The sequence below is a fragment of the Cynocephalus volans genome, chromosome 7 (assembly GCF_027409185.1).
Source record: "Cynocephalus volans isolate mCynVol1 chromosome 7, mCynVol1.pri, whole genome shotgun sequence".
In the NCBI taxonomy this organism is placed as follows: domain Eukaryota; kingdom Metazoa; phylum Chordata; class Mammalia; order Dermoptera; family Cynocephalidae; genus Cynocephalus; species Cynocephalus volans.
In genome coordinates this window covers 117,472,663-117,487,033 of record NC_084466.1, presented here as the reverse complement: position 1 = coordinate 117,487,033, position 14,371 = coordinate 117,472,663, and the positions used below count along the sequence as shown (strand labels likewise).

Sequence of the window (14,371 nt, the reverse complement as noted above, 5' to 3'; positions counted from 1 at the left end):
AAAACAAAAATCCTCTGTCATATGGCCTGCTATCTTGAATTTCAGACAATAGGGCATGAATTCTTAAATTGCAGCTCCTAGACATAAGCCTTGTAAGGGGAGTCTATGAGCCCTCTCAAACCATATGTAAAAATTGTGTGTGTGTCTGCGTGTGCATATATGCATGCGGGTGCACCCTTGCATGGAGGTTTCTTATCATTTATTGAGATAACTCCTTTGGTGGCTATGGACCCCTTCTCAGAAAAGTGTTTTTAAATATGTAACACATAAAGGATTGCAAAGAAAAAAAAGAATTAGTTATGAAAATGTTTTTTTGAAATTACAGCACAGTAATAAATATGCTTCTTGATCAATGTGTTAAGTAAGAAGATCAAGCTGTCTAGGCAGAAAACTATAATAAGAATCTTAGCTTTGTACAGATTGAACATGGCTTCTCTGAAAATCCGAAATCCGAAATGCTCCAATGAGTGCTTTCTTTGAGTCTCATATAGGTGCTAAAAAAGTTTCAAATTTTGGAGCAGTTCGGATTTGGGATTTTCAGATTAGGGATGTGCAACCAGTACATTTTCTGCAAATATTCCAAAATCAGAACAAATCTGAAATCTGAAATACTGCTGGTCCCAAGCATTTCGGATAAGGGATAAAGAACCTGTAGTAATAATATCACAAAAGAGATATTTTGTGATATCTGAAATAACATAATATGATATGGAAATATCCGTGATTTCTATTGGTGATATATTCATAAGTACTGCTAGTATTACTATGGCTTATTGTCTCTGTTCATAATTGAAGGAGGTGCTAAATTTCTGTTACAGGTTATACAAAAATATTTTCTCCACCCAAGTTCACAGCCCTTCTGAATTCTCTGGAGTCTAGATAAAGAACTTCTGGTCTGTGTCTTCACCCATTTTGAAGGCGTTTATTTGTAAGCCTCCAGAAAGGGTAAAACATGAGACCACAGAGTCCTCACTGAACACTTCATGGACTGGCGGTAGACCCTGCAGACACAGAGCCTTGGACAGTTGCAAAGTAACAGACAGAAGGTAAAGGGCTCTTTGAGGTAGGACAGTAATGGAGAGCTCTGTGAAGTTTTAAAACTAAAATTCAAATGCAACTGATTATTAATGTTGTATTTTTTAAAGTTCTGCATAGCTCCTTAAAAAGGTACAGTGATGTACAAGACACATAAAGCATAGCAAAAGCTCATAAATCAGAAGTGGACGAGAAAAAGAAAAGAGAAAACAATCTAGGGACATAAAATGAAACAGCACCAACCATGAAGCTGGTGCAAAAAGTGAAAGTGAATCACAAATTTATTTCTGAGCTTTCTGGCAGGCATCTTGAAGGAGGAAACTTGCTCAGTCATAGAATTCACAGTTTCTGAAGGATTATACCACACACACACACACACACACACACACACACACACACAAAACAACTCAGAAAAATATAACCATTCTGGTACTAACACTAGACAGAAATTTCTTTCATGTATTTTTTTTTTTTTTGGCAGGTGGCTGGCCGATAGGGGGATCTGAACCCTTAACCTTGGTGTTATCAGCACCACGCTCTAACCAAGTGAGCAAACCAGCCAGTCCTCCTCCATGGATCTTCACAAAGAGAATCCCACAGATCTTTGTAAAGAGAATGTTGTAATTAAAGAACAATAACCTCAATATAATTATAAAAGACACAATAATGAGTTCCACAGAGCTTTTTTTTAAAAAGTGGTTTAAAAAAAAAAAAAAGCAATAACAACACACCAAACACAATTCAATGGTGCTCATGAAGTACAGCTAGGTACTCAGCTCTCTGAACTCAGACACATCAAGTGACATATTGACAGGCCATTGGCCTAAGCGAGTCACAAATGAACACTGGTTTCCATTGTCTACAGCAGGAGGTGGCAAACTTTTCTTAAAGGGTAGGGTAATAAATATTTTCAGCTTTGCAGGCCACACAGTCTCTGTCACAAATACCCATCCTTGCTGTGAAAGCAGCCACAGACAATGTGTCAATGAATGGGCATCATGTGTTCCAATAAGGTTTATTTATAGACACTGACATTTGAATTTCATATTCTTTTCATATGTTGTAAAATAGAATTCTTCCTTAGATTTTCTTCCCAACCTTTTAAAAATATAAAAACCATTCTTAGCTTACAGGCCTACTGAAACAGGCAGAAGACTGGATTTGGCCCACAGGATGTAATTTGCTAACCCCTGGTCTACAGGATAAACTTTCCTCCCAGATATCTCCCTTTCTCTTTCCTTAAGCCTCTGTCTATATCAACTTTTTTAGGTAGTAACTATTTCTACATTTTATCTGCAACTATACACAAAGCCAATCAGGATGATAATGTAGACAGACACGGATTCAGAATTTTTATGTTCCATGAAATAAGAAGGTAATCCAGAATGGATTAGAGCAAAGAAATGGTTTAGTTCCCAGTGTCCATATTAAAATAAACATATACACACACAAAGGGTAGAAAAGCTTGAATGTACAACTTTCTCTAGTTCAAGGATCATGTATTAGTTTTCTAGAAACACATAAAACTGTATAATTAGCTAAATCACTTAATTCGTATGTTGTAGTATTTATAGCACTAGATCTCTCAATGAAAATGAGGCCACATCATGTGTCATAGCACACAATCAACTCCCAGTAAGAAATCCTTCATTCCAAATATCATTCAGATATCCCTGAGCTTCTGTCTTTTCTCAGAGACAAATTGTAGGATGAGGCCTCAGAACTCGGCAAACTTGGGTTATCTCTGCTGTGATATTGGCCCTCAAGAAGACTGCAGGGAATTTACCTCGTCTCTTGGTTTTAGTGCTCTGATCTATCATTTGTAATACTTATAACTACCCATTATGGGGAGCTGCTAGGATAATTAATAAGACTGCACGAATAATCCTCGATGAGCATGGTGAAAGAAAGGGATTACATATACCCAGAGGAACTGTGCTATGATACAGGGAGGTGGCGATTACCCCGATGGAAATACCACACACATTAAATTGAGTCTCCTGAAATGTGTAACTGCATTGAGAAGGTGCTCAAAACCACACAATGATAGTGTTCAACATGGGTCTAGCTGCCCCTCCTAACACTAGCCCTGTTGGTGGTCCAGTGTGGGCTGTGCTTTGTTACCTCTGTGTATTTTCTTAATACTCTTTCACAGTTGGTTCTGGTAATGAGGCCGTGTATGTGACACAGGCTCCTCGAACCATGAAAGATTAAAATTCTGTCCTGAGCTATGGAAATGACAGTGAAACTTCTGGTACATCCAGAGAACAGGCCCATAGCTTGTGCGGCTTTGGGAACTTGTGACTCATGAATGCTCGACTGTGCAGCACTCACACAGTGAACAAGGCAAGGTCTAGAGTTACATGTAAGTCACTGCAACTATTTCTAAGGACACTTATTCTTGAGTGCAAGCATTCACCCACTAGAACACTGAAGCCTTGTATTATTAAAGTAAAATGTTGGGTTCGATTCCAAAGACTACTGTTCCTAAAGCTGGCCGCAGAGCCTCATCCAAACTAACATTTATTGCTTTTTAACCGCATTTGCTAAAATCCACATCTTCTAAAGATTATATACAACATTCCGAAAAGCCCCTGAGGGAAATCACTTCCAAAGCGATCATACCATCTTTTTAGTTTCTTCACTGCATTAATCTGCATCCACAAAAACAAAATTTAAATGTTTAAATAATCAAAATACTCTCCTGCTTTCTCACGGTCGTAGTAGTATACATTACACCTATTATATTAACTCAAGAAAAAAAGAATGATTGAAAACATGGCACTCGTGTCACAGCTCTGCCACTTACGGTTGTGCACCCTAAGGCAAGGTATTTAACCTCAGCAAGCCTCAGAGTTCTCAACTATAAAATAGGAATAACTACTTCAACATTAACTACTACAAAACCAACTACTTCATAGGTCATTATGAGGATGAGATGGGATACTATGGAAAGTCCTTGGAAAGCCTGGTTCCCTTACCCTATTTTGGGAAACCAGTCGGATATACAATGTGCCCTCCTGAATCCTAAGGGAATTTATTATGTCAACAAGAATTAATAACGTAGTGTGATCCTTTAAAGGCCTTTTCAATCAACCTCAATCAACACTGACAAGAAAATGAAAGATACCAGGTATTTATGGTGATCCAGATTTTTCCAATCACTAAATGTGGCTCACTTCACAGAGACAACATGTCCTTTGGATAGAATTTTGTATTCCACTGTGAAGATACAGGTTCTGCGATTCAACTTCAATGCAGTCACCATTACTCTCTTCATCTAAGTAACGTTACCCCTCTCCAGTAAAAGACTTCAATGTCACCCCCTTAATATACCCAGTCAATGCTGCCTGACTTAACATGAGCTTGGGCTCCATCCTCTTACACAGTGGTCTCCTAGGGATGGGGATCCAAACCTTCCTAGCACACATCACTGAGATGCTGGCCCTGGATTGCTAAACAACTTAGACTTCCCTGACCTATGATGATAGAATGAGACAACTCCCCAGAATCTTTTTTCCAAACATCATGGAAGTTTACAATCCCACAATGTCTAGGCATTCCTCATTGATCCGCAGTGGAACGGAAATATTATATTGTTGCCAGCCTCTCTAAGCCTTGATCTCCAGTTGGGTCAAATTTTTATTGGATGAGAAGTGCATTGGTGGCCTAGTTTCCTTTTATCATGCACAAATCGAAATTACAACTTGGCTCAAGTACAACGGGGTACTTCAAAAAGTTCATGAAAAAATTGAATTAAGAGATAATTGAAATCCTTCCATGAACTTTTGGAAGACACCTCGTATAGCAGCTTTATTGGAAACAAGTCACTTTGTCCACATCTGCTGGATACTGACATAAAGATAAGGCTAAGCAATAAAAAACTATTACCCATACTTGTTGAGTCTGAGAACAAAGAAAATTTATTTTCCAGTTATTCACCTTATGTCACCAAAAGGAAAGAAATGTGTATGACAGTGAGGGTAACAAGTATTTGCTAATTTATTCCATTTACTCTTTTTTTTCCCCCAAAAAGTGCAGGGGAATGTCTCTAAATAGAATTCATTATTATTGTCTTGAGATATTAGCAGTAGACAGCTGCCAAACTATTGCACAAATGAAGCAGTAACATGTACTAGTTACCTAATCCAGCTGTGTTCACTGCTTGGCATGAAGTCTCATTCCCTCTATGAAATAAACAACTGGTTAACTGCAGAGAAGCTAAGCTTCTCCTTTAGATCACTCTCTAAAGCCTCATATCATTTAAATGAGTTCACTTCTATTTGTTCACAAACTTACTTCGTGAGATGCTGAGGACTAAACACGTAAACACACAGAACACTCCTGGACCAGTGCTTGCAACATAAGTGCTCAGTGAATGCTGGCAATTAACAGATCCCAACAGAGAAGAAATTTCCCAACAAAACATGCTCTAAAAAGTGAAACTCCAGGTAAGTATGCAATTTCCACTATTGGAATTTTAATGTCTAGGCTTTATCTGATCTCTTCTTATTTGTATGGCTAATTTAAACACAAGGGATGAACACAAAATTTTTTTCTTTTTTTTTAGTAACTACTCAAAAAATTATCATATTAGTGACCCAATGGCCCAAGAGCTGTAATTCCTCATCTAATTTAGGAAGGTTTACCAGGCAGGACCACATGATACCTGTAATCTACTTCATGGTATTTCATACATTTATAAAACAACTGAAATGGATGGATTTAGAGATAAAACCACACTGAGGCTTTAGTGCTTAACTACACTTGGTTCAACTTCCCCCTAATACAGTTTTATCCGCATTGCATGCTATGTCATCATTAGCATCTCTTTTTTTTTTTTTTTTTTTTTTTTTTTTTTGTCGTTTTTCGGTGACCGGAGTGCACCAGTCAGTCCTATATAGGATCCGAACCCGCGGCGGGAGCGTTGCCGCGCTGCCAGCGCAGCACTCTACCAAGTGAGCCACGGGCTCGGCCCGCATCTCTTTTTTTGATCAAATGATTAAATCATTTGAGATTTGAAGAAGTGAGTAATGAGGAAGTGGGTTGGATTTTCTAAAGAGAAACAGGCCGGCCAATCAAAAATATGTCAAAATAGTAAAGTTACATCTTTCTAATACTGCTCTTTCATCTGTACTTTGTATCTCCAGAATGTCAAAATAAAGTGCTAAAGCTAAGTCGGTATAATTGTGACTCGCTAATAAAGCAACTGGAGGAAAGTGTTGGTTTTATTTATGAAAAATATTTCTTGATAAATACGAGGGTACTTCAGAAAGGAAAAATGGAATTAAAAGGTAGTATGAACCTTTCCGCAAACTTTTTTCTTCTTGCCGGCTGGTCCAGGGGTCAAACCTGGACTTTGGTGTTATTAGCACCACTGCTCTAACCAACTGGGCTAACCAGCCCACTTCCATGAACTTTTTGAAGCACCCTAGTAGAAGAAGAAACAAAGCTGTAGAAAATGGGTAGGGCCATTGATATTTTAAAGGGCATGTGATACAGAGAAAACTGCTAGGTGTGTGGTTAGGTGATCAGAGTTCTAGGTTAGTGGTCGTATAACCAACCAGTCAGCCAGGAAGACGGCATGGAGCCTATGAAGACTTGTAAATGCTGTATGTCAAGTATAATATAAAGGGACTGAGTAAGGTGAGCTCTTAATTTTCCTTCCAGAAGTAAAACACTAAAATTCTTTTACCATACACACGCCCTTTTTAAAAATAGGGATAGCCTGAATAAAAAGCAAATAATCTTAAAACTTAGTAGAAAAATGAACAAATGTAAGAAAAGTCAGTTGGAATTTTATTGCTTTGGGCTCAAGGCCACTGCAAGACCTACTAGGCAGAAGCTGATCGAATAGAAAGGCCGTGAGTGGAGTGCTTCAGTCAGAAAAAGTAAATGCTGTGTTGAGAACAGACGTAGAGACACTTTGAATGGACTAAAAACTATAATTAAAGAATATAAGGCTTTAGTAGCTATTGTTAATTATGGCAAGCAGAGTTCCTGGTTTAGTCATTCAATAAATATTTGTCGAGTGACTGAAGTAAACAAATATATAAGTGAGGATTCCAACAGAAACTAAAAAGGGAAAGGATTTTAGAGACCATAAGGATAACAAAGTAATATACAACAGGACCACCAGCGATGACCAAAAAGTTAGTTCAGGTTTTTAACACTAGCAAAAATATGAAAATAAAAACATCGCTAATATGTTGAGTCATTGATCTTGCTGGAATTGGGAAGGCATGAATTATCCATAAATTAATAATGACTGTGGAAGGATGTAGATGAATGAGGCCCACAGGGATAAAATCTCAGATTTTACTGTAGATGTTTAAATCAATAAGCAAAGTCTGCAAATGATCTTCAATGTACGCACCTAGCATATTTTTTTAAAGGTAATTAGAGTTACTATTGGACTGGATAAAGATGCCTACTGGATAAAAATCAATATTTTTCATAACAAAACATATAAAGCAGATGTTGACTAGATATTTAAGGTGAATATTAACCTAGCATAGAAATGACTGTCATTAATAATACAGCATTTGATATATCCACGTAACTGTTTTAGAACAGCTTTAATCAGGGCATAGGCTACTTTTATTGCCAAAAGTTGATATTTGATGCTAAACAGATTGTGTTTGTCACAATTATGTTGCAGTCATGCTCCCACAATACCAAGTGGAGCAAAATCAACTTCAGGAGTAAGTCTGAAACGCAGAAAGAGTTGCTGATAATGTTTTAAAGGAAGTCACACCGGCCAACAGATGGAAGCTAGTTTACACGCCATATGTCGTCAGGGGCAAGTTATATCTCAAGTTTTAATACAGTGGCTCTTTTGCAGAGAGAGAAAAAAATCTTTTTCAATTTGTGTACCAATTTCTTCTAAATAGAAAAAAAAAAATTGTGATCAAAAAAACAGGATGAAGTCAGTTGGTTAGAGCATAGTGCTGCTAACACCCAGGTCCAGGGTTCAATCCTTATACAGGCCAACTGCCAAAAAGAAAATGGGTTCAAAAAAAAGGAGAGAAGAACAAAAAGACCAAACCTGTAACAAATTTAATGCTTATGATTAACCTTCCTGAAAAGCTTTATTTAATCTTTATTAGAAGAGGGAGCTTATGGCCAGTGTGAGTCTGAAAAAGGGAGTGGTGTCCTGCCCCTGGTGTAGGGCTGGGGGAAAGGGGGACCTTATAGCTCTGGGGGCTCTAAAAACAGAGGGCATTGGGTGTGCTTCTGATCTCAGAGGAGAGGAGGCATGGGTGGATTTCAGCAGTCCTCAGGGCTCCTCAAAATCCTGGCATGGTCACCGAAGTACGAGCACAGTTCCCACACTCCTGGGAGTAGCGGGGAAGTGTCAAGGACCTTAGTCAGACCCACCAAGTTTCCTCCCCAACCTGTGCTGGAGCAAGACAGTGACCTCAGGGTACCCAGGAGAGCATGGAAGAAGCAAGGAGAGTTGTCAAAACTGAAGAGGCCTTTGAGACAAGAATGCACTTGAACTGGACTGACACCAAGGACCAGATAGGTCAATGCACATCTCTAAGGATGCCCTCAGAGGCCACCAAGACAACGTGAGCATCCCCTATTCCAGGCTGTAGCACTTGTAGGAAAAAAGGGATTAAATTAAATATTTCTGACTAATTATCTGACTCAAGTTCATTTATTCTTAAAGTACTCCCCTTATGGGGATGGCATGGGTCTGGGAAGGTACAGGTATGCTATAAAATGTTATTATTACATAGGAAACAAGAAGAGGCAGAGGTTTGAGTTTTCAGCAGTGATGGTTTACATTATTTAGACTGATCTTTCTGCGGAAGATAACAGAAAATGTTGGTTATGCCATAAAATAATCTAATTGAAAATAAGCAAATAGCTGACAAAAGAGTAAGAAACTGCCAGGCCAAAATCTGGGGGGAAAGCAGGAACCCAGAGAGGTAAGCAAGCAGGAAGGCACTTTTATCCTTATGGGGAGCCTGTTTGCTGATAGGAGCATTATCTGAACTGATTTCAACAGCCTCACCGTGGAGGTGGAATAGAATCAAAGTCCAGAACCCACCCAAGCGGAGAGAATAAAAAGGCCTTTCTCACATTAAGTGGGCTCCTAGGAGATGCACCCTCAAAATAAGAATGAAGCAGAATAAAGCCACCACCCACTCTGAGAGACCACAAGGACAGTGGCCTTGGCATAGAAAGTACAGGTAAGGGGTGGGGGTCCCTGAGAAGCAATCACAAGCTGACCCTTTTGTGCAAAACTGCAACCTGAATTTATATCACCGGGGTGGTCTTAAAAAAGTGGTGAATTTAAATTAAAGTGGTCCCAGGCTAGGAGTGCCACCAGGCATGTGGCAGAAACAAAGGCAAGTACTCTCTGGAAAAAAAGGCCATTCATTCTAAGCCTCAAATAATCCCTGCAAGTAATTTTTCAGCAGTAATGACAAATACCCAGTCAAAAATAACCAAGCACATAACCACAGACAGGTAAGAGGGGAGAGTGGGGAATCCAAGAAAAATATAGATCCTAAGAGTAAATGCACCCTTAATAAATTCTGTAGCCATTTACTCATTCATTTATTCAACAAATATTGAGCCCCCTACTCCATGCCAGGCTGTATGCCAGGCTGTATGCCAGGTGCCGGGCATATACGCTGTTTCAGCTGTCATATGGACAAATCACCCATGGGCTAAAAGGTTGATTGAGCTACCATTATATTTATGATTATTTTCCTGTAGTTTCTGAGTTTTCCCAAGACTTCCAAACATGAAGACTGATGAGTGCCCCTTACTATTTAGTGACAGATTTTGAAATAAACAGTGATCTCCTAGGACTAAGATTGACATCACTGTTTCCTTTCCCTGCTTCTCATTCCCTAAAGGTTCCGTGTTCGCACTAAGCCTAATTATCTCCTAAGAAAGCCGCAAAGCCACGTGCATTAACAGAAAAGTGATGAAAGACAATAACAACTGTCTCAGAGAGACAGAAAACTCAGAGTTAACTATATTCATCTTTAACTGTACTAAAGTCCAAACAGATGATCTAATAAATGGTCATCTGGGAATAATAACGTGATTTGGGAAACAATTTTAAGGTAGAACTAGGAACAGCTGAAGTCACAGGAAGGATGGGAGAAGTTAGTTCAATATTTACGTACACGTAGATTGCCATTTTTGGCCAAAATTGTTGGCCAAAACGTGCTGAGATTCTGGTTACTCTGGTGTGTCTACACTAATTATCAATCTGTGTCTTCTATGCAGCTCTTCACAGTAAGGATTCCAATAGTCACCATTATACTTCTGCATTTGTTTTCCCTTATTAAATAGTCTGGCAATTGTCATTTACTGAGACGTCAAAACAGAATAACCTGTGCTGCTCTCTCCGTACCTATACCAAACCATAACAGTATAGCTTAACAAAAACACTAACAAAAACATTAATAAACCAAACCAAAACCATTAATAACAACAACTACTGCACACCTGGTCCTAACTCCGGGTCTGGCACTGTGCAAGACACTCTTCAGAAGCTATTTACTCCACACAATCATTGTAAGGAGTGACTATCACCCACATTTCACAGAGAGGTTACCTCCCGAAAGAGAGGTGTGGAGGCAGCAAGCACATGAGTTTTGACATTGGACAGCCCTGAATTTAATTGTGCCCTGTCCCTGCCATGCCTCCCCCCCCTAGAGATGAGGCTCAGTTTTTCCAGATGAGGCCACTCTGGGGTTGAGATGAGATTCAGTGTGTGTGACTGTCTGGCCTCTAGGCAGTGCTTGTTTCTCCCTCTTTCCCATGGTTACTCACCTAGAAATTCAGGACTTGCTTTAAGTAGTGTCTTTAAACAGTTTTAAAAGTAGCTACTCTACCTCCAGGAAAATAATATAGTATTGTACAGAATTTTAAAAATAATGAAGAGGCAGATAATTCCCAACACTTATGGAGAGCTTCATAGTATGCAATACCCTTTCATTCCTTCCCAACCATTGGCTTATACGATCCTTCAAAAATAATTTAATGTCTCAGTCCATTTTCTTAGATTGGGTGTCTCTAAGAACACAGTACCATTGTCTGTGGGCCTTGAAAAATGCTAATCCAGGAAATGATGCACGAAGAAAGGCTCAGGCCTTTGCCTTCCCTTTTTTCCAGTCCTCTTGAGGCAGCCTGCCTTCTCCTGGGCGTCTATGTGTGTGGAGAAGGTAGGGGTGGGGGGGGTGGCCAGGTTTGGAGGTAAGTCAAGGGTGGAAGGGAGGGATGTGACTAGTAGCTGTTCTTTGATTTCCATGGTAAGGATGGCTAACACAGAAGGAATGTATTACCTTTTTTTTTTTTTTTTTTTTTTAAATAAAAGAACATTTCATTTTTTTTCCTCCAGCTTATGAGAAAATCATCCTACACTTTTTCTCTTAAACCAAAGCTATTTACTCTTCCTAGAGTGGTCTGAACTGAAAAGCTGTATTCATCCAGAGAGTGCGGTAAAAAAGCCCAGAAAGATATTTTCCCCCAGTACACTGCCTGGCATACAGCAGCGGCTCAATAAATATTTGAAGTTACTGCAGGGTCCGCTGTGTGAACTGACTATTGATATTGCAGAAGACAATATCATGATTCCTGAAAGTTCCTAAAAAGGTTAGCCAAGACTCACTCCTAGGCTAGCTTCTGAGGTCAGCAAGACTCACTTCTCAAATAATTGATTAGTTCAGAGGTCACACATGTTGACAGGTTGTTTTTCTTTTTCAGCCTGCAAGTTCTCAAAACACATTTTGAGTCAACATTTAAAAACTGAGAGATTTCATATGCATTTATAGCTGACTTGCTATAGATAGAACCAATAGTACCTATCTGTCCCTTTTGGGGACTTGTGTTGGTGCCTGGATTATAACTCTTTTAGGCTAAATAAAAATCTATGTCACATTGTAACACCAGGGTAAAGGGTTCAGTTCCCCTAACACCCTTCCCCTCCCCCAAAATTAGAAGTCTTGTTTCAGTTAGCTGTTTCAGGTATTAACTTAATCCTGTATAGAACACACACACCTAACAAAAAACCAGAAAGTTCAAAATGTGTACATACAAAGACCAAACCCTCTTGCCCTCAGCTTTCTCTCTCCTTCTGACTGTGCAGAGTCCCCACGAATGATCTGTAATGCCCTGGTTCTCAAACCCTCCCCTTCACCCGCTCTTGCTGACTGGAGGTGTGAGGGGGAGAGACTACCTGTCCCTGACTTACTAATGCTTTACAAAGGCCCCATCAGAACTGGGAAAGACTTCTCGATGAGAGCAGGGAGGTGAGAATTAAAATCCCACTCGTATAAAAAGTTACGTTAAAGCAGTTGTCATCTAGAAGACGTCATTTAGGGTTTCATAGAAATTAATCAAATAAGAGAAATAAGATAGAATGATTTTCACTTAATATTTAAAAAATATATTACAGTACTAAAAGTCCCGTCAGTTTAAAATCACCCTTATAAGAGGTGGCTGGACCCCACTATTGTCCCTTTCTGAATTGATGCCACCTTCCTCCTGGACCTTGCTGCTGATCCAGTGTGGTCCCCTGACGCCACATAGCCTCGAGGCATCCCTTTCCCTTGATGCTGAAGAGACACTTCCAGCCTTTGCATGGCCCCTCCACGTTCCTTCCCCACTTGGTTTTTTCACCTCTCCCCAGCCCACCACAAGTACACCTCAAAGATATTTCAGTCATATGCATTATAGAGGAACAGTAGCAAATACTTATTCGGCACCAACTACGTGGCAAGCACAAGCCCAACTATTTGAGAGAGGTCAGCCCATTCATAACCACCACCATCAGCTGAGGCTTGCCGTGCGGTGGCTGCAGACGCGGCTGAGCAGCCAGACTGCTGGGGGGATTTTATTGAGCCTTGCGAACCGCTTCTGGGGCGGCCCGAACGCCGTCTACGGGGCTCCTTCCAGTTCTAGGAGTCTATGATTACTGCTGCCACTGCTAAGGACGCAAAATTTACAGAAGCCCACGTTGCCATATGGGAAAGAAACTTCCCTTTGACACGCCCTCCTATTTCCCATTAAAAGAGGACAACCCAGATTAATTCTGGGTAAAACTGCGACCCCTTGAGACTGTCCCCTCACCTTACTCCACTAAACCGAGGACCCCGCACCCCCTCTACTGAACTCGAGGTGCCAATCGATGCCAGCAGGAAGCTGAATCAAGATAGAGGGTTAAATCCTGCCAGTGTAGAAATGCAGTTTCCTCCAGCTAGCCTAGATAATTGCAGTTTCCTCAATCAAAGTCTGTCATTAAAGTCCACCCCAAGGAGGTTCCACGGGCAAAACCCCAGCGACTGTCGCTGACGTGTGCCCGGCGATCAGCCCCGGCAGGACGGAGTCAGCTGAGCCCGCCGCCCAGCCCGCTCACGCGGACATCCTACACCAGAGGCGTCTGGAACCTCCTGTCCCTGCTCCCGGCTCTGCGTCGCGACCCACTCTGCAAGCTCGGGAAGTCTCTCCCGGGCGTGACACCCCCAGCGCGCGCAGGTTCCCCGAGGCGCGGGGCGGGCGAGGGGGCCGCCCGGCGGGGGCCGCCCGGGGATCCCGGACCCAGCCTCGCCCCCCGGCCCCGCTCTTGCGCCTCCGCCCGCGCCGCTCGCCTGCGCCCGGGAGGGTGGGACGCGAGTGCCAGGGGGCTGGCGCGGCACGGTCGGAGGGACGGCGGAGGGCAGGCGACTCGGAGCCTACCGTCCTCTGCTTCTTGACCCCCGACATGCTGGCTGGCTGGCGGCGGCAGAGCCCGGGTCCAGGGAGCAGAGGCCGAAGGACGCGCGGCTTGCGGCGGCGGCCGGGCTCCCGGGAAGGAGGTATAAAAGGCCCCGCAGACACGTCGCACTTCCCTTGACCAGCCCCCTCCCCCTACTCCTCCTCCCGCCGCGCTCCTCTCCGCCCCGTCGGCTCCGCCAGCAGCGCCCAACCCCGGGGACCCGGCCGCCCCCTGGGCGGGGTCCCCGACCCGGCCCCCCACCCGCGGGCGCGAGCTCGGCCAGCCCAGGTCCCAGGCGAGACCTTGCAGTCGGAGCGACAGGCTCGCAGCCCGGGATCAAGTTCGCCCTCGCCGTCCCCGCCCCCAGAGGTCCCCGAGCGTCCCCACCGCCCACCCCACCCCCGCGCCTCTTGAGGGAAGCCTTCCTGCCCCTGGCACCCCCAGAGCTCGTTGGGTGAAGCGCAAGGATGCTTGGAACCGCCAAGCCTGTTGTCGTGGTCCTCAGAGGGCACCGACGCGCAGCTCGTCTTCATGTGCAGCAATGAAAACGACAGTAGCATTTATTGACCCTTACTCTGCAGTCGCCGAGCTCTGCTTTCAGCCTCACAC

General features: G+C 42.4%; 1 protein-coding gene across 1 annotated transcript in view; it reads right to left on the bottom strand.

Annotated features, from left to right (window-relative positions):
• PAPSS2 (3'-phosphoadenosine 5'-phosphosulfate synthase 2) overlaps positions 1-13,810 on the bottom strand; it is an 85,364-nt gene extending 71,554 nt beyond the window's left edge. Inside the window, exon 1 of the mRNA XM_063102296.1 lies at positions 13,744-13,810. Within this exon, the coding sequence (XP_062958366.1) occupies positions 13,744-13,770 (27 nt within the window). The 5' untranslated portion in view covers positions 13,771-13,810. The remainder of the gene's footprint in view (positions 1-13,743) is intronic.
• Positions 13,811-14,371: the final 561 nt, after the last annotated feature.